The sequence below is a fragment of the Pygocentrus nattereri genome, chromosome 26 (genome assembly GCF_015220715.1).
Source record: "Pygocentrus nattereri isolate fPygNat1 chromosome 26, fPygNat1.pri, whole genome shotgun sequence".
Lineage (NCBI taxonomy): Eukaryota > Metazoa > Chordata > Actinopteri > Characiformes > Serrasalmidae > Pygocentrus > Pygocentrus nattereri.
Window position 1 is genome coordinate 20735523 of NC_051236.1, and position 25276 is coordinate 20760798.

The following is a 25276-nucleotide window of genomic DNA, read 5'->3' on the forward strand; positions in this document are numbered from 1 at the left end:
TGAGATTGTTATAAGCTGATTTTAGAAACTTATTTTCAAAGATTTTTACTTTTTTTTTTTTAAGTAATTTTAGTAAGTAAAATTATCTCGCTACACTGGCAGTTAATTTTGCATGTTTTAAGAAATATTTAGTTTGAAACATGCTAAATGATCTGCCAGTACAGTGAGATAATTTTACTTAATGAAATTACTTAAAATGGGTAGCAATGTCTAGACATAAGCTAGACAACCCAACCATCTCAATATAAGAAATATTAGATAGATCGATAATTAAGATCATTTCACTTGACAAGATACTGTTTTTTGCAGTGCACAGCTAAATAGCATTTGCACATTGTAAAACCAGTCTCTCTTGGTGCGGCTACCCTTTAGAAGATCTCAAACTGCAGCCTCCTCTGATGTCTCCTCCACTTCCTCCAGGTGAGGGGTGGGGAATTGAGGGCTGGAGTTCAGCAGAGTTTGGTGTTTTTGCCTGCGCTAATACACCTACTAAACCTGGCAATTAACTGCTGAGTTGAATCAGGTGTGTTTGAGCAGGATAATCACCAAAATGTGCAGGAATCCGGCCCACTGGGACTGGAGTTGCGCACGTCTGCTCTAGGCAGAGATGTTCACTTTATGTGAATCTGAGTTGAGTAGTTTAGTCTTTTTATAAGCTGCAGGCACAGCATTTTACAAAAGAAACCCCATCTAAAGACCTGCTGAATTCAACATGGCTTTAGATAAAAGGTCTTTCGTGACAGATGAGCCTTCAGTATGAATAGAATGAAGTGCTATATGCAGTCAAGGATGTGTTTAAAGGATAGAGGCAAAATAACTTAAAACAGTTGGTTGGTCTGTTTGTATAGCAAGTATTCTTGATCTGTACCTGCAGGTAGATTGGCTGGCAACTTGAGCTAAAGTGGCTATTGCGCTAGCTAGCATATTTGATACCCAAAGAACCAGCTAGCCAACACTTTCAAGTCCTTTTGCCTCCTTACATTAAACATAGATTTACTGCATGTAGTGCTTTGTTCTGTCCATCAGACCAGAAGTGTTTTCTATAAAGAAAGTCTTGTTACTCAAAGCTGTGAGGCTGCTGCAAGCTGTGGGAGAACGATATGTAGTTATGACTGCGCATGACCGCAGCAAAACTCCGCCAGCACTAGGGGCAGGACAAGACCCAAGACTTTATTTTCTGTACATTCTGGTTTGCAAACTGCTTCTTAGCAAACGTCTGCGCATAACACACACGCGTTCACAGATTCACAGACACAGAAGTATTTCTCAGCACAAAGGCTCACTGAAGAGAATTGGGAAAATCGGTCGGATTGATGCTCCGGCGGTTGCGCTCCATTTAGCTAATTAGACTGCTCTGCTATCAGGGTAAGCTAAGCTAACATTAGTTGACGCTAAGTAGCACTTATGTTAGTTTCAAGAAGTTGCGGCCTACTGTGGTCAACTGTAATCATCTGCAGTTTGCATACCAGACGGTGTGCAATCTTCCACGCTTCATTTTTCAGGGGATGGCAGTGCCTTATTATCATCCTTGGGCAACAGTTCACTTCATCCAGTTGCCATTCCCAGTGTGACAGCGCTGCTTGCACTGCAAGTGGCTTGTACATTACTGAGGCACTTGATCAAAAACGCAGTTGCTATTGATATTCTCATCCTCATTGGCGCAAAGCCCACACGAAATTGGAACTTAATCATGAAATACAGTGTCAGTGATCTAGGGAGGGCTCGGCGTTATAGCAGCACACCATTACATTCTGCACTCTAGGAAATGTGTTGCGACAGCATCATTTTGCATCATTCCTATTACGTGAATCAAACTGAGCATCAGTAAATGAGAAAGGAGGCTTTTTAGGTCGGAGTGTGCATTATAGATTATACATCACTGTCAATCTCTGACCCAGCACAGACTATTCATAGCGCGACCACTTTTTCTACAGTGTATCAGTTTCTAGACTTCAGATCGAGGATCAAGTGATGCAACCGCACTGTCACAGTGCTGGAAGGGAGGAAATGTCACTGATCATATATGGCTCTGTGGTGAATTATTCAGTGGAGTAAAAATAGAATGTGTGAAACCTCCAATTCAGGGTGAGATCAGAGTGGGTATAAAAAAAGCTTGGAGTAGCATTGCTCCCTAGTGGACCAGCAGGTTACTACAGGGTATGATCTGGTTTTCTGCTTAGGTCAGATTAACAGGCAAATTAGGCTTTTTATGTAAAGTCTGTGTGAATCGGAAATCTCAACACACTTTCCTTCCATACTGTGATGTATTTCAGAATCAGAAAGTTATTCTGAGCTAAGTGAGTGTTTTTGCTCGATGGTATGTGGGGATGGTGGGAGTAGAAGGTGAAACATGATATTATTGTTTATTATTATTTCTCCCTGCCCACTGGTGCACAGTGACGTATACAAAGCTCAGATAATGTTGAAGAGGTGAGCAAAGTCACTACACTTCGATTAGATTACAGGAATATAAGGTTTTTTTTTTAATGATATAGTAAATTAAGCTTAATTAACATTTTGATTTTGGGTTGACTCCAAGCTTTTGATTATTACAGCTCTTGAATATTGTATTATTAAAGCTTTAAATGAGTATACATCTTTTCCAAAAACAGATCCATTTAAAATGAATGGCATAATATCTGTGATGAGGTTTGACGTCTTCTGTTGGACCATATATACCATTTGTCTCACTTTCTTATATGGATCATACCTACTATTTGGTAGAAAGCGATAACTCAAAAAGTAAGGAAGGAAAAATTAGGTGCTCCAGTTATTTTAACCATTAAAGACACACATGCACACCTGCTCATTCATGCAATTATCTAATCAGCCAATCATGTGACATGTGGGAAAACATAGCCTGGTCAGATTAATCTGAATTTCTGCTAAGGCACTCAGATGGCAGGGTCAGAATTTGGCATTAACAGCATGAATATATGGACCCTAGCCTGTCTTGTCCACAGTCCAGGTTGGTGGAGGTGGTGTAATACTGTGGCACACTTGATACCAATCAGTAATTATTTGAATGCTACAGTCTATTTGAGTATTGTTGCTGATCATGTGCAACCCTTCATAGCCACATTTTACCCATCTCCTAAAGACTGCTTCGAGCATGATAATGCATCATGTCACAAAGCACAAGTCATCTCAAACTGGATTCATGAACATGAGAATGAGTTCAGTGTTCTTCGGTGGCTTTCTCATTCACTAGCTCATTCACTGAATCCAGTAGATGTGCTAGAACAAGAAATACACCAGAACAATGTCAACATGGACCACATCTAAATAAATACTTCCAAGATCTTGTGGAATCCATGCCATGAAGAACTGAGACTGTTTTGCGAGCAAAGGGAGGCTCTACTGAGCTATATTAGTGTAGTGTTCCCAATAAAACTCCCAGTGAGTGTGCAACAAACAATAAATAAGCATAAAATCTACAACTAAATCTTGCGTTTTTGGAAAAAAAGCATCTTCCAAATCTTCTATGTTGAATGTTAAGCCTCCGAGTGGCTGTGGTATGTGATGGATGGCACATTACTGGAACCATCCTGTCTTACACAGAGGACATGTCTATTTAATCAGCCCTAAGTGAGATTAAGCCCGAGACCAGGTTCTGATAACAACCTCTGTCAAACCTCTGAGCAATCTATTATTCAACACGTAGCATCACATTAGCATTGTGGCACGTCAGAAGAACTTGATGACACTGTTTTTATGGAGTATGTTATTGCTTCTCATTTAGCCAGTCACCTTTATGACAATGTTACACTTCATTTATTATAATTCATTCCTAATATACTTGACAATGAGCGCTTATATTTTGATTAGAGGCATCAAGACAACCTTCAGCTGCTCCTTCAAGTCAGAGTAACTCGGCTGCACTGATCTTGTGCGCTTGCCTTGTGTATGTGTACCTCACATCAAGAAGGATATTTCTTCTTTAGTTTGCAGCTACGAGGCTAATGCAGCTAACCCAGATATCCATTAGCAGACTGTAGTGTTGCCCCAAATTTTCTTTTTAAAAAGGAAAAGCCTCCTCTGGTCCAACCCCCCATGTCGGTCAAATTTGCGTAGCCTTTTCTAAGGTAGATATATGCACTGTTACATCACGTTCTGTGATCAAACGTTGGGGTTCTTATAGATTTCTTTTAGCATCTTACGGTCTGCTCTCAGGTTAAATTTACCGGAGTGGTCTGGCCTGGACAAGTCGGAGTTGGTTTTAAATCTTCTCTACTTGTAGATGATCTTCTGGACAGTGGAATGATTGATTTTCAATATTTTGGGTATCTCCTTAAACCCCTTCCCAGACTCATAGGCATTGACAGCTTTTTTCTGTAGTCCTCAGAGAGCTCTTTTGATCTAGGCATGATGATACCACGCACTCCAATAACAAAGAGCAAACGCCGGTTTGAAAAGTCTAATGTACTGATACGTGTAAAGGTGTACTTAGTTTCTCCATATAATAAAATTGCATTACTGTTTATATTCAATTATATAAACGATGGCAGAATGTTTATTCTAAGTGTCACTAGTTAAATTAAATCACCTTCATCTGTCAACATTGTTCAAATGAAATCTGAAGATACAGATATCAGGTTATGTTCAAAAAGATAAACATGTCAAAATTGCTATTACTGTTAATGTTATACATCCGTGTTAACATAACAGCATGTGTAATTCACATAAGCAAACAGTTCCAATGTGGTTTGAAGAAAACGTTTGATGATTTAGCCATGCAGACTGCATCATGCTAACAGGTGGCATTTGTGAGCTACATTAGCCTCGTAGTTTTAGTGTTAAAAGACACTAATCAGATCAGACACTTTATGAACTTATGAATCATTAAATAGTACATCCTGGCATGGGTGTAGCACCTAAATTTGGGCCAGGTTCCATAATGTGCCCAGCTCCACACGCTCTCCAAGATCTAAAGGAAAAAAGTGTTTATGTTGTACTTCATGAGATTGGTTGCTATACATTTAAGGGTTAAACTGCTGACCATAAGGAAAATGTGCTTTGAACTGGTTTTCTGTTCAAAACAATCAATGAGTGCATTAAATGCAGTAAATAATGTGATACCTGCAGAAAATCTGATTCAGTCTTCTGATCAACGCATTTACATTTGGGCAGTGAGTCAGGCAATCAGATTTCTTCTTTGTAACTGACTAAAAAACACTCTGACGATGACAGTGCTTGCTTCTTTCCGGTACCGTAGTCACTGAAGGGGAAAGAAACAACAGGAGGGAATTCACCAATCCAACAGCGCGTTGGACAGGGCAGTGGTTAGGGCACGCTGTCTCTGCATGAGTAGTTGAAGTATGTTTCTCCAGCAGTCTGCTAAAGTGCTGAAAGGATCAACAACACCTTTAGTTTAATAATCAGCAGCAGGAGCTCCAGGAACTCTTCTGCCCTTGTGAGATTTCCTTCCATCCAGCATAACTCAACCTAAAGCATTGCCCCCTGTCACAACTCAGTGTGATAAACCACACCCCCACTCAGCAAAACTGATGGCCCACCCACTTTCCCAGTATGTGTTCCTTTTCCACACACACCCCTAACTGCGTTATGAATGTCTTGTGAATACCAATAGTGGGATTTTTGGGAGATAAACAGGTTCGTTTCTAGATGGGAAATATTAAGAAACTATCATATCACTCTGTAATACATGGTAAGCAACACTGGATTCTATGTCTCAACAGATGCTTTTGTCTATTTATGGGACCAGCCTTTCTTTTATTTAATTTCCAGTAAAAACTGACATTAAGTACAAATTATTAAGTTTCAGCAGTTAGTTCTAAGGAGGATAATTTTGGAAGTAACCAGCTTCTAAGACTGAATTTTGGAGGTTTGAAATAAGGAGGGGGGAAGTCAAAAGGAACAAAAAAAGAGTTTCCAAAACTTCAGTTAAAAATAATTAAAAGATAAAAAAATGGGACTCCTAACAACCATGCAGGACCTGGTAGACCACCAACACTGTCACCATTAGATAAGCACTACTTTTCATTTTTTCTCAAGCTTTGAGAAAAAATCCATCTGTCCATCCTTCCACTTTGAGAAGAAAACACAACACTATGAGTATGAAACGATGTGTAGCTGCCAAGAAGTTACTGTGAAAAGGAAATAGACAATAATAAAATAAAATTAAAAAAACAAGAAATTTGCAACCAAATGGAACCCAGACCTAAAAATGCAACCAATGTCTAAGACTGAACTTTGGAGGTGTGAAAAAGTATCCCTGCAGATTTAAGTAACTGAAAGAGAAGTGAATTATTTTATTTACTTATTTTTCTAAAGCCAACTGATAAACTCATTTAGTTCCCACTGTGCTTTTTGTGACACAAATTTAGTGACTGTAGAAAATAACTGTGGTCAGATGAAATAATTGCCATTATCTAAAATAACTGTGATCAGTGTATCATGTAATAACTGTGACAGATATATTTAGTTGCTGAGGCTTCTGTGTAATGTTAAATATACAGTACTGTGCAAATATCTTAGGCATCTAAGTGCATGATTTAAAACCATGTATATATATATATATATATATATATATATATATATATATATATATGAATATATGAGCTTCTTGTGAATAAACAATACTATTTATGATACATGCAAACAAGCATTAAATATATGCCCCAATCACTAGTTATTTAAATTCCATTGTCACCGCATTTGATTTAATGTATTGCGGTACTGATGAGTAAAATCAAGTATTGGATGACAGCTACAATTAGTACTGGGCTACTTTTAGGAGAGGTTTGGAAAGGATTGGACAAACACATTGATAGCTGTATTAATGTTATTTGTATTTATTCTAATATTAGTGTTTGTCTGAGTAGATGATTACTGACCAAATAAATCCTTTTAAATCTAATTTTCACTTTTGCACAGTACTGAAAACAAATAAACAGGCTTTTAACTGGAAATATCCACTTTTCTATCTATCCATAAGAGTCACTGGCGTTACCTATCCTCAGTGGTGTAACATATAAGAAAGGTAACATCAGTGACATTTTTGATAAAATGTGTATGGATAGTGTATGGGTTATAGTCTATAGTGTATGGGTTATAGTCTATAGCGTATGGATTATAGTCTATAGCGTATGGTTTATAGTCTATAGCGTATGGATTATAGTCTATAGCGTATGGATTATAGTCTATAGCGTATGGTTTATAGTCTATAGCGTATGGATTATAGTCTATAGCGTATGGATTATAGTCTATAGCGTATGGATTATAGTCTATAGTGTATGGATTATTGCAGTTAAAACTATGTGCCAGGGACACAAAATGGACGTTTCTGTCTAATGACCCAATAACTAAAGGGTGGATGCTGATTTTGACTGTATTTGTAATTTAATTTTAATACTCAGGGCGGTAAGCAGGCTCGTGGTGTCTGCTGTTGGCAGACCAGAATCAGTGCGTCACTGTGCTTCCTGTGCACTAAACAACACAACACATACAAACCAAACCACTACATTCACTTCATATGTGTTTAACAAACTATGTCCAACACGTCAGAGTTCCTGTATAAGACGGAAAGCTCTAGCACAATTTCATGTCAAATCGCCTAAAGAGGAAGTCTCATTACCACCCACTACACACCTCAGACCCACAGCACAAACTAGTGCAACTGCTACTGGTATAAACTGGTTTAAAGAGGCTTTACTGTGAGATTAAAGCTGCACTTTTGATTCCTCTGTCATTTTCATATTAACATGCTGAAGATAAGACTGCCTCACGTTTCTAGGCTAATAGCCCCCAACATTAGCATAAACCTGAGCACCAGCTTTTGATTCATAGACTCCAGGCAAAGGATCTGCTACTATGGATTATGCATGACATCTGTAGTATAATGTTTTCTGAGCCAAAGCTTTTCTTAAAGCTGGGCAACTATGCACAGAAAGCACTGTAGTTTTTTAAATGTTACTATCAAATGAACAGTGACAGCTGGCAGTTTGCACTTCAAACCACAGAGAAATAGAGATTAATTAAATACAAAAAAAGAAGTAACTGTCCAATTTTGAAAGTTACCAAAATGTTTTTCTTTATGTATCATTTTAAGGCAACTTGAATCTTTTCAGCTGCTTTCCAAACAGAAATTGCCACAACAATCTCTCAACATTGTTAAGACAGTTACAATAGTATTATGTTTATTTCATCACACCTGACTTAAATAAACGACGTTTCACATGGTTCAATTCGGAATAATACAATTCATAGGCATGTTATTCCATTCAAATATCCAGTGATTAGACAGAAAACAGAAAAGCTGCTGTTGTCTTTAGACGATACGTGAGACACATTGCTAATTCTACCTGAGATGTACTTCACTCAATTTATGAGCAAACATATAATGATAGATGCCCCCAGGATGCTCCAAGGATGTGACTCCAGTCACACATGGGTCATCTGCTTGGTAATATGTAGGGAAAGATTAATGGATCATGTCTTTAAGAGTCCTGATCAATAATATCATTGCAAATTTTCAATTAAAAAAAATTCTAAAGTATTTAAGAGAACATCTGCAAATGCTGTAGTCTTGTCTATATCTAGATGCCAGAAAGGAGTCGTATGGGGTCAAATAATCAGATGACATTGTACTGGGTGAAGCATGGAAAATCATTTAGACACTCAATCGAGGAAGATTAATGCAGCACACACAGTACATTTCTAATACGAAAGCACTTTGCCGGGCATAGCTCAGTTGGAATAGTTCAAATAAGCCGTCATTCCTCCATCGGATCCAATTTCCCTGTTCTTAGTATATTTTCTCTGTAATGATGTCAGCAAGAAAACAAGATATAATAACGCGGAGGAAAATAGGATGCACTCTGGCAGTGATTAAGTTTCTTTTTCCAGATACAAGCTTCAGACTCTTTCTAGATTACATATTAAATCATAGAAATTTACTTCATCTGTTTCAGTAAAATTGGACTGAAGTAACTCCACTGAGCATTTCATAGAGCCTTCATGCAGATCAAGTATGGAAAATATCATTGTTTGCCTTTTATTTACAACAGGTACAACTGAAACCCATAACCAACAGTGTCACTATGCGTACTCCTCTAACTAATCAGTGGTCTGAAGATAACAAGATGCTATCAGAGAGGATGTAGAAAACGGGGCAGAGAAGGAAGAAACGAAAGAGAATCTTTAACATTTTTCACTGTCATGATACCCAGCCAAACAAGAGCAGTGAGGACTTGCATTACTCACTGCTTACAGTGCAGTGCAAAAACCTTCATTTAATTAGTTTCCAGTCAAAACAGCAACTACATTCAAGTTATCTCCTGAAAAATGCATATTTCTGAAAAGGTCAGGTATATACACACACACAATACTTGCATAAGGAAGATGAAAGTCAAAAAAGTGAAAACAGGAGTTTCCAAAACTGGAGATCAAAAAAACTGACAAAAGATGTAGAGAAAATAAGACTCATAACAACCATGCTAGACATGGTAGAGCACCAGAACTGTCACCATCAAATAAACAGAACTTCAGATTTTCACATTTGAGAGACAGGAGAAAATCAAGCTTCACTCTTGCTTCAGATCTTCAAGCATTTACTGAGAAAATGAAACATTTATAAAAAAAATTGTTAATCAAACAAAGCTGTTGCTGGTTGTATCAGAACAATGGACTGTCCACCCAAGAGTCCAGGCCTCAATATCAATATCACGGAATTACTTGGATCTTGAGAAATCAGCAAGTGCTACCACCTTCTAAAACTTTGAAGATGTGGAAAAACATCTCTGCAGATTTCCTTGAAAACAGTGAAAGCGAGTCTCCTGAAAAGGATGGAAGCTGTAATAAAGGACTATAACACAATATAAATAAATAATAATAATTAAAAAAAAAAAACACACACATATTTAGTCATCAAGGCTTCTGTGTAATTTTCTGTTTATTATGTTTCCTGGCACTGATAGCAAATAACGTGTACTCTAAATTTGTCTTTAAATTAAATTTAAATGAATAAAGGGTTTTGCACAGGACTGAACACTGAATCTAGCCTTTTTTTAAATCTAAGAATGAACAATCATCCACATTAAACTTCATCACACAGCTTAAGTTCCATGGTATAAACATTTGCCAGAAGTTAATGTAAGATTTCATTTAAAAAAACAGAAAGAAGCTCCAAACTGGTCCAAAGCTGACTTCTTCCTACACAGCCAGTCACAGTTTTAACAGTCCTCCACTGAGCCTTATGTATCAGCACTCACACCTGCAGAACAGAGGAGACCCTCACTATATTGGAATGGAGACGATGGTGGGCAGTTCTCCTATGGGGGGAGGGTTGTACTTTTCCACTCGCATGAGCCGACGAAGTATGTCATCTCTGTCTCTGGGCCAGCAGAAGATGTGTGTGTTCTGGAGCCATGTGGGAACGTGGCACTGGTGATGACAGAGGTTAGAACAGAAGTTAGAACAGAACACAAAGCCTAAATCTAGTGCAACAGATCCCAATTCATGATCACCGGAATCTATTTCAAGTTCAATTAACAGTGAATAAGGTCTCTTGATTGGATACTGAAATCTGATCCATGTTTTGTTTTTTTTTATAAATGGTGGTTAAATCTAAAGCTGCAACCACTTAAAGATCTTTAATTATCAATACTAGCAGTGAAATGAGTAAGTAAATTTTGTCTGTTCATGTTGTGGTTGTTTCTTCAAAACTTTGGTTCTGGGGACTCTCGTTGCCACACTAGTAAAAATGCCATCTGAAGAGTGGCAGTATTTTTCTGTCGTTATTTCAGTTAAATTGACCAAATACCTGTAATTCTGCTCTGAAACATGCAGAGATGTGTTCTCTATAGAGGATGTGTTCAGTTATTTTCACTTTCAAAATCAACAAAACATGTAATTTGACTGTAGGCGCCTGAAATTTTTGCACTTTTTACTGTACTGAATTTCGAACTGCAAAAATACTTGTGGATTTAAGTATAAAACTATCAACATTTTTTTTGCTTTTTACTGATTTTATGCAACTGTTTCTTGTTGCATCCCTAGTTTAATAAGCAAGTTAAAAGGTTTAGTAAGGTTAAAATGCAGCAACCGTTAAGTTAGTCTGTATCTAGTGAAGAGAATCTAGGGTTGCTAGCAGCTTAAACTTTCACCGCCAAATATTCAATGTCGGAATAAAGTTGTGAAAGTTTTGAGTCATTGCAGGCTCCTGTCATCTCAACTGTATAGTCAGTAAGTCAGTAAGTCAGTATTTTTCTTGTCTTGATGTTCCAATAAAATCGACCATGTTTAATATCATCATTTGCTTACGCCATTAATTAAGTGGACACGGTCAACAGCTGATAGGTCAGCTCAGGGGATTGCCACAAATATTTTCTAACCAGCCCCAAACTTTATAATTCTCAACATCCATAATTTCATTCAGGGTCAGATTCACCTGCTCCAGATGGGGCAAAAGGGGGTGGAAAGAAAGCAAGAAAGAGAAACTGCACATATCAGAGAGAGGGAAAGAATAAGAGAGTGAGAGCGAGAGCAAAGATGTGTTTTGTTGGACTGTGCAAAAGGAGTGGAGCTGTGGAGTAGGCATGAGTGTCTCTTTGACACGTCTTCCCATACGTACTATGATAGAGTGGAGAAGGAAAAAAGGTGGACAGAAACTGTGGTGTCTTGTCTTTTTGGCAGTTTTTTTTTTCTGAACAAAGCACTGTAGGGCAGCTGTGGCCAAAAGCGGCTTCTTTTCTGCTGTACAGTTTTTCTTCTTGCAAATTTCCAACAGCAGCATGACAGAAAATAATCTCATAAGCAATCTAGTTGCAGTTTCGCAAACAGTGGTACTGCAAGATCCCCAGTCTCTGTAAAATCAAAATCTGTGACTAAGAACTCATTGAGTTTAGATGTGAGTGTGTGTCAGACTTTAGTCTTTTCAAAGTCTTCTAGTGGATGGTTAGCAGAAGATCTTTTTCCTTAAGAAGCTGACATGTCATGATAGACTTGTTTAATTGACGTATATTGAGTGTGGGCATTGACATTTCTAAGTTAACACTACTTTAATACTACAGACTAATCCTAATTCATAATCTAAACTATTGCTTTCATCTCCAATCACCTTTTAGCTCAGCTTGCATAGGATAAAGAGCATTTTAAATCCAATGCTTGTCAAACAATTACTTTTGTACCTGTTGTACCAAAGTTGTTGTGTTTTTTAAAAAGGAGTTATTGCAGAATGAATCTTACTTTCTTGGCCCCAGGAAACAGTACAGGAATGAATCTGAAATTCTTGCAACCGTTCTGAATGAATTCATTCTGTAACTGAAAGGCAAAACACAGCACAGTAAAGGCTATGAAACTAGTGATCTTTCCACAGAAATTGAGATTTGCTCAGAAACGAACAAAAGAATTAGAAAACACATTCATACCTGCTTGTGGATGTAAACAGTGTTAAGTGTTTCATCGTTTTCCAAGCATAATGCAGCACTGGTCACAATCTCATAATACTTTGGACTGATGATGATAATGATCAGGTAGTCTTTCTGAAAGGGAAAAAAGTGACAGTTTCATTGAGAAACAGAAACGTTTTGGTTTCAGAAGAATGTTTTTTTCATTGAACAGTTCCAAGATTACGGGAAGTGATGCCTGTTTTGTGTTATTTAACATAAAACCAGCACAGACTGTCTATAAATGTACCCGCTATATTCAAGATGTTTCCTTACAGCCTTAAGAATCATATTTCTATCACATTTGAAGTCAAAGCCTTATATTTTTCAGAAGATAAATATCTCATCATCACACCACTTGTATAGTCTCATTCTATACCAACGTATTATTTCAGACTGGACTCATTTCCAGTTGTTTGATTTCTGCAACTAGCAAAATGGCAAACGGGTAAGTTGGGTTGAGACAAATAAATGTAAAAACAGTAAATGCATTTACTGAGACATTTCATATCTTTTTCTAACTAAGCTGGTGCTCAAACGCGTTCAGAGGGCAGCTCTGAGTAATGCTGCTGTGTTCGTTAGCTATTTAGCTCATTTTAACGCTTTTAGAACCAGAATCAGAACCAAGCTTTATTGGCCAGGTGCGTTACGCATACAAGGAATTTGGTTTTGGTTACAGGAGCTCACAGTGTACAGTACCAAATAGACTTTCACATGTAGAGGATAAGATAAAATAAATATAAAATATAACAAGATAGAATAAAATAAAATATGCATTCCTACCATCACGCACTCAGACACACACACACACACACACACACACACACACACACACACGCAGTTATACCTGTAAACCTTACAATGTGCAAAGTACGGGTCTAGCATGTGTACTAGCAGAATGAGTATTTTTTGGACATATTTTCACCCTTGCTGGACTCTACATGTGATTCTGTAGACATCTGTGTGAGTATTTGGGCACTTTCAAAAGTGTAGTGTGTCATTTTGTGAGTACAACAGGTATTAACTACTGTTAAGCCAATCTGGCCACTTTAGGCTTGTACTATAATGTCTGCATCCAATGAACAATAAAAGCCATTTATATAGTTAATTGCAATTATTTAGATGACAACTAATCGTCAGTGAAAACCTGCTCACGACGGCCCTAATACCAGGGGCCTGAAGACGAAGGGACATAAAGCATAAAACGTCTTACCTCAGCAATGTACCTCTCCATGAAGTCTATCTTACTGATGCTTCTGAAATGTTGTTCAAACATGTCGATCTGAAAATAAAGAGCACAGGTAACAGTTACTGACCTGAATCAAGTTCATTGTTCTCACTAGCCAGAATTGTAAACAGGATCTAAGTGCAGGAGTGTTTCAGAGAAATCTGTACTAGGCTATCACCTTAGTGTTTATGGCATCTTTTTAAAAAAAATACCCTCAGCTGTAAGATTGGTTTCCAAAGATTTCAAATTCCTCATTACTCAGTTTCACACAGTATCAAGTTGTTTTTTTCTCTTACATGAGTGTAGAAGCCATTGTGTCTCAGCAGAGCGACAAAATTGATGACCTCTTTAACATGTTTATCACTGTCTGCTTCGTAAGTGACAAACACCTTCCCTGCAGCAAGAGACAGGTGATAAAGAGTTGTGAAATACAAAAAATAACACCACCACAAAACCCACATGCGATTGCGCAAGGAAAAGTGCTTTCTTGAACCATTCTCTTGTTTTAAAATGCCTGGCTTGACCGTTTGATGACTTGGTTGCTGTAAATAGCCTTGGAGACATGAGAGAAATTAATGTAAAAACATCACAACAGTATTTCCAACATCAGCACCACTAGCTAAATTAAAAGCTAGAAATGCCAGTAAATTTCTGCCAGTGTTCTGAACCATGATGCTGACATGGACTCAAGGTTAAAGCATTCAGTAATGCTTTGTGATATGAAGTCATATCACTTTTCTAATGTTCTTTAAAGTCAAGTTGCATTATACAGTATATAGTACATTTTTCCTAATATAGTTACTATACACTGACGTTCGAATGTTTGGAATCACTTTTCATATTAATGCTATAATCTGATTCAGTGTCAAAGTGTGTAGACTGAAATACTATCATTATTTATTTATAATCATATTTAAAAAGGTTATCTGCTTGAGGTTTAGTAACTTTTCACACCGTGCACTGTAGATGTTTGTTTTATTATAACTTAATTCTCAGTGTTTTACAGCTTTCTCAGTTGTTATGGAATCAGGTAACTTCCTACTATTATTTGAAGCCTATAAAGTGTGCTGATATGCATTAAGAGTAGCTGCATCATGATGTGATCACTGTATATATGCATCTTCAATGAACTGGGTTTTTATTATTGGTGACTCCAAACTTAAGTAGTGTATATGAGTACAGCATATCACTGATGTTGGAACAAAACTCTGTAATCTCCAGGTTGCTATTGGTTCAATCTTCATAAAATCTGCATGCAATGTAAAGAGCAGCTAATGTTTTAAAAAACAAATGGAGTTTTGGATCTGAGACAGGCAGCTTAGTATATACAGTACCTTGCACAAATAGTGGCACCTCTGTTAAACATAAGCAAAACAAGCTGTAAAAACAATTCTTTATTGCTCATCCTTTTGATTTTCCATTTAAAATAATTGACAAAATCAGACACAATGATTTAAATGAAAAGCCTCAATCTGATAATTAAATATACATTTCCTCAGGTCTATGTGTGCGACAATTGTTGGCATCCCTAGGAATTCTTGTGAGTGAAATGTATCTGAAGTAAATTCCCAATCATATTTTATGTTGTGCATTGAGCAATTAACAACACTTAAATGGACAGGCATGACTTTCTGTTTAACTGGGGTTTAAACATGAGGTGACACACAGGCCAAATTCCTTCAGTCATCCATCACTGCAAGAAAGACCAAAGAATAAAGCAACAATGCACAGCTGAACAGTTGAAAATGCCAATTTACACTATCAGGGCAATAAGTAAGAGGTTTAAAGAAACTGGAGATGTTAAGAACCTGCCGGAAAGAGGACATGTGTCTATACTGACCACTCACACAGTGACGAGGATGGACTGAGTGGCCAAAACATCTCCAAGAATCACAGCTAGGGAACTGCATAAATTAGTTAGGTGTCAAGGTCTCCAAAACTACAATCTGATGGCACCAAGTTGTTTGGGAGGATTGCTAAGTCTCAATGACCAACTCCAGAGGTGGGGTTGGTATAAACACAAAGACAGCTATGCAGAAAAATACTTCATTTCTACCGTGAAGTGTGGTGGTGGATCTGTGACATTGTGCAGCTGTTTGTCTTTCAAATTACCTGGACAATTTGTTTAGACACATAGTACTGTGGACTCTAGCCACAGATATTCAATCAAAACCTGACTACCTCAGCCAGAGGGCTTAAAGTGGTCTGTTGATGGATCTTCCAGCAGGACAATGATCTACAACACACCTCAAAAGCAACACCTACATGGTTTACAGATTTGACCAAGGTTTTTCCCTGAGCTGAAGAAGAGAGCCCACAAGCATGGACCTGGTGAATCTGGAGGATCTGGGGAGATGCTGTGTGGAGATTCCTTATCATGTTGCCTCCAGTCACATTAGGCAGTACAGAAAAAGATTCAGTGCTGTTATCTTTGCAAAGAGTTGCACAAAATATTAAACGAAGGGGTGCCAAAAATTGTTGCCCACATAGATTTGGGAAAATGATTTTACTGAAAGCTCAAAAGAACAAGCAATAAAGAATGTTTTTTACAGCTTGTTTTGCTCATGTTTAACAGGGTTGCCAATATTTGCGGAGGGCAGTATATTTTCGTTTCCATTAACTAATAACTGCAAAAACAGGGATTACTCACTCTGCTCCAGAGAGAGGGGTGCTGTGCTTGGAACACTCTTTGGCTGAGGCTGAACAGACGGGTGCCTACTTTCACACATTCAACACAAGCACAGCAATAAACCAATAAACATTTTCACTTTGACAGTGATAATTTTCCTCTGAGAATAAGATTTTGTTGCTGAAAATAACTTATCACACTCAAAACAAGAGAAAATACTACCTATGAAGAAGCTCTTGATCTGACTGCTTGCTGATCTTGGGAGCTGGAAAAGAGAAAGTGAGAGAGTGAAATATCACAGTCATCAGACATCAAACATAATTTGACTGACATCAGCACTCAGTTGATAAATAAACAAAACAGGGCTTTTTCTCCTAAAAGTCCCCAAGTTCACCAGACAGGACTGTGAGGGTTGGGCGATATGACAACATTATCGATATTGTGGTAAATTACGTTAATCTACACTTTATATTGTGGGTATCTTTAGCACGTTTAGAACACCGAACAGCCGCATGTCTCATAAAAAAAGACAGATTTAGTAACTGCATTAATTGGAGAATATCAAGTAACTGACTGGACATCAGGCTATTATGCTACCATTTTATTTAGTTTGGCCTTTTATCAGTTATTAGATTTCCTTCCTTCCTAAACAGAACATTTTGCAAAGGTTTCATAAGGTGAACTTTTGAAAACGTATGAATCAAATGATTCAATGAGAGGCCAATAATATTAATACAGAGCTGTAAAAAGACATTTTCTTATAAAGAAAAACAAACATTTGTTAAAAGTGACATTTACAAAAGCCACAACAAGGATCTTGGGACAAGCTATGCCAAACTATGCTCTCTTTCACCCTCCACTCTCTTTCACACATCTTTGCAAGGTGATAACTATACTAAAGTTGAGTAAAGTGATCCAGATACTGTAAGGGTGAAATATTTAGATACAGGTGAAAGTGACACTCCAGAACACAATGTAAGTGTCTTGTCTTTAATCATCTGAAGTACTGAAATGAGCAAATATCCATACAAATATTGGTGAATGGTGAAGTTTTCTTGATTTTCTAAGTGAATATAAGCTAGCATCCTCTACAGAAAACAAACTTAAATATGCCACATTCCAGCAAATTTAGTGTAGTTGCAGGACAATACCCTATTTACTTACTAAGGTTAACATATTGAGAAACATTATGTGTCATAACTTTTGCACAGACCACATTTTAGGTTTTATTTTCAACCCATTATGTTAAAATCAGCAAATAACCAATAAAATGTGCAGAGGTTTGGGTGCCCAAATTTTTGAATATGACTCTAGTAGCTAACTTTTCTTGATGATCCACTTCACATGGGTAATTTTTTTTTTATGCTTTCTTTTTTTCCCTCAAATACATTGAGTTACATGTTAGAGGAAAAAAATGAAAATGGGAAATATTTTGTTTTTAAAATGTTTAAAGAGTTTGCTTGGACAATCTTGCACACAGTTGAGAAGAGCTGTTGCATTCTAACTGAAAACGATTACAATGATCAAAAACACATAAGCCAGGAATACGGATTATAATTACATTTAAAAATAGACACTGCAATGCTGAGTACTTCTATATTTGAGAATTTTGAACAGTCACTGAGAACTTCTATCAGTATGTCTGCTTTACTTCACGATTTATGTATGTTTTTTTTACACCACTGCACTTTTCCGGACATGTATTTACCTGTTCTTGCAAAACAGTACTTGCCTCATTTGAACCAGTAGTGATAATAATTAGATGACTAATATACCAAAACAGATTTCCAGCAGAACTGTATCATCTACATATGCAGTACATGATACCCCTGGTAAACTTGAACTTTTTTTTAGGTTGCTTTACGAAAAGTTTAACAAAATTATATTTGATTCATACTGTATCTTTATAATGGTACCTTTAAGAGAAGCAACTTTTAATGTATGTTACAGTAAATTCAATTATTTGGTAATTTGATTTTATTTTGATAATTAGGTAATTCATCTCTACTGGTCCATTCATAAAAATATTTCCACATAATGAAAATGGTAGCTGGCATGTTCAATGTTCAGTGCTTTTGATCAGAAAACAAATATAAAACATACATATATCGCTGCTGTCGGAAGAAATTTTTATTAGTCATAATTAGTCATAATTTGAAAAAGTTGGTTGTCCTTTACATTAGGGGGAAATTTCATGACGAATGGACCAAAAGAAACGGCCCAAAATTACTTAGAACAAATTCTGGTTCCATTGACTTCCATTAAAAGTAAAGTAGGTTTTTTCCTTCTCCTGTAAAGTTACCATTTTGGAGATACGAGGTTTTCATCCGACAACAGAGATATGCTACATATACTTTTACTAGAACACAGACAACGAACCAAGATTTTTATGTTTGAAGAACTAAAACATTTATTTAGCTAAAAAAAATAATCTTTATTTTACTGTATTATAATTGATTCCATTACGTCTAACATCATACAGCTTCTCTTTGTTCCCTGACAGATTTTTATTTATATATATATATAATGTCATATTAAATCTAACGCACAGTCAGAGACAGAGAGAGATGAAAAGAGCTGCTGCACTTACATGAAAATGAATAAGACATGTGGTACTGCAGCCCATGATGGAGCCTTTGATTTTCCCAGCAACCAGCATCCAGTGGGCTCTGACTACAGCAAGAAAGCCTGTGTGAAGGACATGGGCATGGGGGCGGGTAGTAGCCGTGCTGAGCTAATGCTGTAGGGATGGAGTGCAGCGAGCGGGGCTGTTCAAGACTGCTCCCACCTGGACTGTGTATGCCTGGCACCGAGTGTAAACAAGAGGCCTCACTCTGATAGCCATAGAAATCTCCAGAAACTAGGCAGGACAGATGGCTGCCATTGGAGAATCCTCTCCCTAGGCTGTTGTATGAGCTTGTGTGGAGCCAGTCCTCTTTGTGGGGCTCCAGGGTACTGAAACAGACCTCAGCCTGGCTGGGGAAGGGCGTCTGGGGGCTGTAGCCAGCTGGGAGACCCAGGGGAGGCTGATAGGGGCTGTAGCTGGACTGGGCATCACTGCTCATGCTACTGCAGAAGTCAGAGGTAGCCGCTGATGTACTTTGAGAAGGCTCGCTGCTCGGCAACATGGGGTCAGCAGGTGAAAACTGGGGGTCAGCCTTACATCTAACACTGCTAGCCTCCGGAACAGAAGCTGCGTCTGGAATGGTGTCCTCAGCATTGGTTTTACTCATAGTTTCGTCGTTCTCTTCTGGGATGTTGAGTGACTGAAAATTACAGCTGACAGATTGGGAAATGTTACTTAGGACTGGCAAGAAAAAAGCACAAAGCACAATCAATGAACACAACTGAAAAAAACATTCACTTCAGCAGAGGCCACAGGGACCTGTAATGGATGTAAACAGCACAGTATGTTTTTTCTTTACCCAATTTTCTCCCTCAATTTACTCTTTGTAAATTCTACCCACTAGCTAGGTCTCCCTTCATCCCATAGTGCCACCAAATGGGACATGTGTGGCACCCCTGCATCTTTTCAAGCTGAACAGCTCATCATGCTTGATGCAGAATGTCTGCAGACATAACAGAATTGGCAGCAGACGCTGAGTGGAGGGGGTGGGGGGGGCATCCTACCCACCCAGACAGAGCCCACTGTCCATTACATGGGTAAAATGCTCTACTTTAAAAATGCTTACAAATGTCCACACTAATACTAGCGTGATGATGACGTGTTATAATAAGCAAGCAAGCTGAACTGTGGTCTGACTAAATCATTGGACTGTACCTGTATGATGGTGAGCCAGAACAGTGAAGACTGCACATCATTTTTTCAGTTACAAAATGACTGATGCCATCTCAAGGCCCCAGTTGGTTGATAAACCTGCAAGTAAATAAGCAAAATCTACTGAAAAACCACATTAATACCACTGCCCATAATCTTAATTGCAACACGGGCCTTTATAGTTCTGATATGAGCATTCAAACATTTTTTTTTTGGTGAAAATTCTGACCAAAGCTTTCTTTTGTTTTATGGGTTTATCATGTTTTATGGGTAAAATTTCTCTAACAACATTTACATTTGTTGCTCCTTGTGCTAATGCAGACCGATCATTGAGGCAGATCAATTATTAAATATTGTGTTAATCTGTATGTTTCATATGCCTTATCTCACACAACACAATCATAACTGCAGTCTTAGTCCACATCAAGTTTCTCAAAGGCAATGAACGACAATATAAAGAGTATCAGTGGAACTTTTGCAGAAAAAAAAAAAAGAAAAAAAAAAGAAAGCAGAGCAAAGCATTCATCAGCGGAGTAAGTTAAAGCTGATGAGTGAGAGGTACTCAGGGGGTTTTTCTTTAGCTCTGTTTGTAGTGTATTATTACAGTTCACAACGCCAGGGGAAACTACATTGATCCTGTGGAAACTCAATTGTGACATTATGCTACATAAGCGAGGCTGTCAGCTACAGAACCAGAGCAATAACACAGAACAGGTTTGGTTGGAGACACAGCTAAGGCCAACTTAATCATCAGAGTTCCTGAAGGTTCTATGGCCTTTGGCAAAGAATATGTTCGTGCGTGTGGGAAAAGGGGTGTACAGAAAAGAGTAGAATGAGAGGAAGAGAGAGACAGAAAGAGAGACATAGCAAGAGAAAGAAACACACAGCTGAGTTTCAATACCTAACCAGTCAGTCTTATGAGATAATGAGCACGTTTGTTCCAAAATTTCGACTGTGATTGGCTGATAAGCCTGTTGCTAACATCAGCAGTGCGTCAAATATTCTACCAGACTAAGGGGTTTTCTTTTTTCTAGCTGTTTCACTCATTTAGGAATAAAGATGTCAAAAGATACAAAACACAACACGAAATCATAAAAAAAGAAATTCTTATATCTTTAACACAGCATTCTCTTTCTTGGACGGTTGCTGCAGACTGCTGAAAACCATTATTGGGGAGAGCAATCTGAAAAGAAAATAATTGTAACTTTTAAAGCATTTAAGCATATGCAAATAGTTCAAAGGATCTAAGAGTAACATACCTCACATGTCTTTAAAAGGTACCGGGAAATTGCTGATTTAAAGGGGAATTTCACTGACTTCTCAGAATTTCTGAAAAACAGAAATCAGTGAGATGTAAACTAAGTCATTCCCAGCGAAGGGGTTTGAAGTAGAGAAAGATCAGAATAGGTTTCTTTACCCTGGTGTTAAAAGGAACCAAGGGTTTCAATGTTTATTATGCCAATCCAGCCATTATTTCTCCTATCCAAAATAACATGAGAACAGACACCATCATGATTTGTTTATTCCATTTAGGTTAAGAATAATCCGTTTCTGCCTTACGATGCCCTGCATGTGCTTCTCTCCCCTATGAGTATTTCATAAATATGCTTTAGGCCAAAGGGTTTCACCACTAGTGTGAACAATTCTGAGCCAGTGTGTCTAGAATTGAGTTTGTCACATCAACCCACTCTGAATTTCATTTTCATCTCAACCATTTTCTGGTGCAGAAAGAGCTAAAAACATCAGCGTTATATCAAGAATGTGTATTTGACGCATAAGACTGGCATGGTCTCAGAAAAGTATGTGCCATAAGCAGAACATCCAGCTGTCTGATCAACACAAAGTCAGCAGAGAAAGCAAAGCTGTGGTGCAGCTAGTTAAAACTGGTCAACCTGTCAGCGCTGGGATTTCCACACACGACACGTGAGGCCACCTTCTGACAGCAAGAGCTAAAAGCTAAAACTACAGGCTCGAGCTGAGCGCCTGAAAACACACTCACTTTAACTTGATATCTGTGGGCACCTTCACCTGAGCTCCATTTGGACCAGATGTATCTGAGGAAAGAGCAGAAGAGAGAGAGCGAGAAACAAAATATTAGGTTTTTAGAGTCGTATATTGATAAAAAGCTAGACCAGAAAACCAGGGCATGTCACTTCACAGAAATCTCCATCAACGCTTTTTCTCCTGACAGCCGCCTAATGTCATTTGTACTAACGCTAAAAGACAAAAACAGACAGGCCAAGACACGCCATTCAACTTCAATGGGCGAACTCACCTCACGATTCAGCCAGCGAAGTTACATTAACCAAGGGAAGTTCAACCCTCCTCCACCGCCAATCTCAGACAAGGGAGTCGTGACTAAATCTGAGGCTACAGGTCGATGTTTCCGAAAGCTAAGCTAGGCTCCACAGGTGTTGGGTTGCAGCAGCTCGACTGGAGCTCTCGCCCTGAGCGCTTTCAGTAAGTGAACTCCGTAGGTCGGCCCGCCTACTTTTCTCACAAAAAGTCCCCAGTAGCAGAGCACGGAGCACAGCTCAGGACGCTCTTCTAGAATTTCAATAAGGCAGTTTCACTTTTACCGCCGTCTCGCACCCAGTGATGGGCTTTTATAAGAGATTTTACTTCAGGTGCTTCACAATAACACATGAACCAAGAGCAGCAGCTGCACTGAAAGCTGTTGAAAAACAGCAGCCGTTAAGAAGCATTACAAGCCCTGAGGCCCGCTGACTCTTTACAACCTCTCTGTACAAACACATCGAAGGGTCTGGCACCTTTCAGACAGCACGAATGGAAGTCTGTCAGGTACTAGGCTGAAGAAGAAAAAAATAATTTACCTATACATACATACACACACACACACACACACAACCCCAATTCCAAGTTGGGACGTTGTGTAAAACATAAATAAAAACAGAATACAATGATTTGTAAATCCTTTTCAACCTATATTCAATTGAATACACTACAAAGACAAGATATTTAATGTTCAAACGGATAAACTTTGTGTTTTTTTTGCAAATATTCACTCATTTTGAATTTGATGCCTGCAACACGTTCCAAAGAAGTTGGGACAGGGGCAACAAAAGACTGGAAAAGTTCAGGAATGCTTAAAAACACCTGTTTGGAACATTCCACAGGTGAACAGGTTAATTGGAAACAGGTGTCATGATTGGGTATCAAGGGAGCATCCCTGAAAGGCTCAGTTGTTCACAAGCAAGGATGGGGTGAGGTTCACCACTTTGTGAGCAACAGTTTAAGAACAACATTTCTCAACGTGCAATTGCAAGGAATTTAGGGATTTCATCATCTACAGTTCATAATATCATCAAAAGATTCAGAATCTAAGCGGCAAGGCAGAAAACCAACATTGAATGCCCGTGACCTTCGATCCCTCAGACGGCACTGCATTAAAAACCGACATCATTCTGTAATGGATATTACCACATGGGCTCAGGAACGCTTCAGAAAACCACTGTCAGTGAACACAGTTCGTCGCTCCATCTACAAGTGCAAGTTAAAACTCTGCCATGCAAAGCGAAAGCCATATATCAACAACACCCAGAAACGCCGCCAGCTTCTCTGGGCCCGAGCTCATCTGAGATGGACTGACGCAAAGTGGAAAAGTGTCCTGTGGTCTGACGAGTCCACATTTCAAACTGTTTTTGGAAATCATGGACGTCGTGTCCTCCAGGCCAAAGAGGAGAAGGACTGTCTGAATTGTTATCAGTGCAAAGTTCAAAAGCCAGCATCTCTGATGGTGTGGGGGTGTGTTAGTGCCCATGGCATGGGTAACTTGCACATCTGTGAAGGCACCATTAATGCTGAAAGGTACATACAGGTTTTGGAGCAACATATGCTGCCATCCAAGCAACGTCTTTTTCAGGGACGTCCTGCTTATTTCAGCAAGACAATGCCAAGCCACATTCTGCACGTGTTATAACAGCGCAGCTTCGTAGTAAAAGAGTGTGAGTACTAGACTGGCCTGCCTGCAGTCCAGACCTGTCTCCCATTGAAAATGTGTGGCACGTTATGAAGTGCAAAATACGACAAGAGACCCCGAAGTGTTGAGCAGTGTTGTACATCAAGCAAGAATGGGAAAGAATTCCACCTACAAAGCTTCAACAATTAGTGTCCTCAGTTCCCAAACGCTTATTGAATGTTGTTAAATGGAAAGGTGATGTAGCACAGTGGCAAACAAGCCCCTGTCCCAACTTCTTTGGAACGTGTTGCAGGCATCAAATTCAAAATGAGTGAATATTTGCAAAAAACAATAAAGTTTATGTTTGAACATTAAATATCATGTATTTGTAGTTCATTCAATTGAATATAGGTTGAAAAGGATTTGCAAATCATCGTATTGTTTTTATTTGTTTTACACAACGTCCCAACTTCATTGGAATATATATATACATACACACACATTTTATATATATATATATATATATATATATATATATATATATATATATATATATACACATATATACGTGTGTGTGTGTGTATATATATATATATATATATATATATATATACACACACACACACACACACACACATATATACATACATACATATATATATATATATATATAAATATATATATATATATATATAAATAAAACACAAGAGGACCACACGAGAGGGAGGAAAAAATGCAGAATTTCTCAGATTAATGGCAGTAAGTTGGTAGAATGAAGATGCTCATGTGCATTTGCATGTATGAGTGACAGCTTTGAGGTTTAACAGTTACCACAAGTCAGGAAGGAGAAAAAGGTCAAAGAAAAAATTTCTTGACAGCAATTGTAGTGTTTGTAAGTCCAAACAGAGACCTACTGACACGGTAATAACGTGCAGGGGAACTTTTTGGTGACTTTGTGTCAATGTACATTGCAAAATGAAGCCACATAAAACATTTTCACTAATATATCTATTTTTAAGTCTCTAATTTACAAATGAGAGGCTTATGAGCTTCATCTCAGAGCAGATACACTGTAAAAACACTGCCTGTAACATAAGCAGCCACAGAAATGTTACAATATTCAGGAAATACACAGAAAGGTGTGAGATCACATAAACCAGATCATTTACAGTGTTCCTACTCTCACCGTCCTGGCGTAAGAAAATCAATATCTGTGCAAAACCAATGCATTATACAATGATAATGTCCAGTGGAGGAGGATGTGTGCCAATAATGAGCACCAGTAAAAAATAAAAATATATAAATAAACAAATAC

The 25276-nt window shown here is 38.1% G+C and overlaps 1 protein-coding gene across 3 annotated transcripts; it reads right to left on the reverse strand.

Moving 5' to 3' along the window:
- Positions 1–9880: 9880 nt before the first annotated feature.
- traf3ip2l (TRAF3 interacting protein 2-like) lies at positions 9881–22661 on the reverse strand. 3 transcript variants are annotated; one of them, XM_017720936.2, is made up of 12 exons: positions 22318–22661; positions 22042–22096; positions 21302–21371; positions 20046–20141; positions 18855–19543; positions 16487–16529; positions 16286–16353; positions 13932–14029; positions 13621–13689; positions 12390–12503; positions 12208–12282; positions 9881–10404 (listed from the first exon to the last, which is right to left on the reverse strand). In XM_017720936.2, exons 4-12 carry the CDS (start codon positions 20084–20086, stop codon positions 10258–10260), a joined length of 1344 nt encoding a protein of 447 aa, XP_017576425.1. In that variant the 5' UTR covers positions 20087–20141; positions 21302–21371; positions 22042–22096; positions 22318–22661; the 3' UTR covers positions 9881–10257. The 3 variants fall into 3 exon arrangements, with proteins under 3 accessions (XP_017576425.1, XP_017576442.1, XP_017576434.1); XM_017720953.2 differs by having other exon boundaries at positions 16286–16350; positions 22318–22660; XM_017720945.2 differs by lacking the exon at positions 21302–21371.
- Between the last annotated feature and the right edge of the window lie 2615 nt (positions 22662–25276).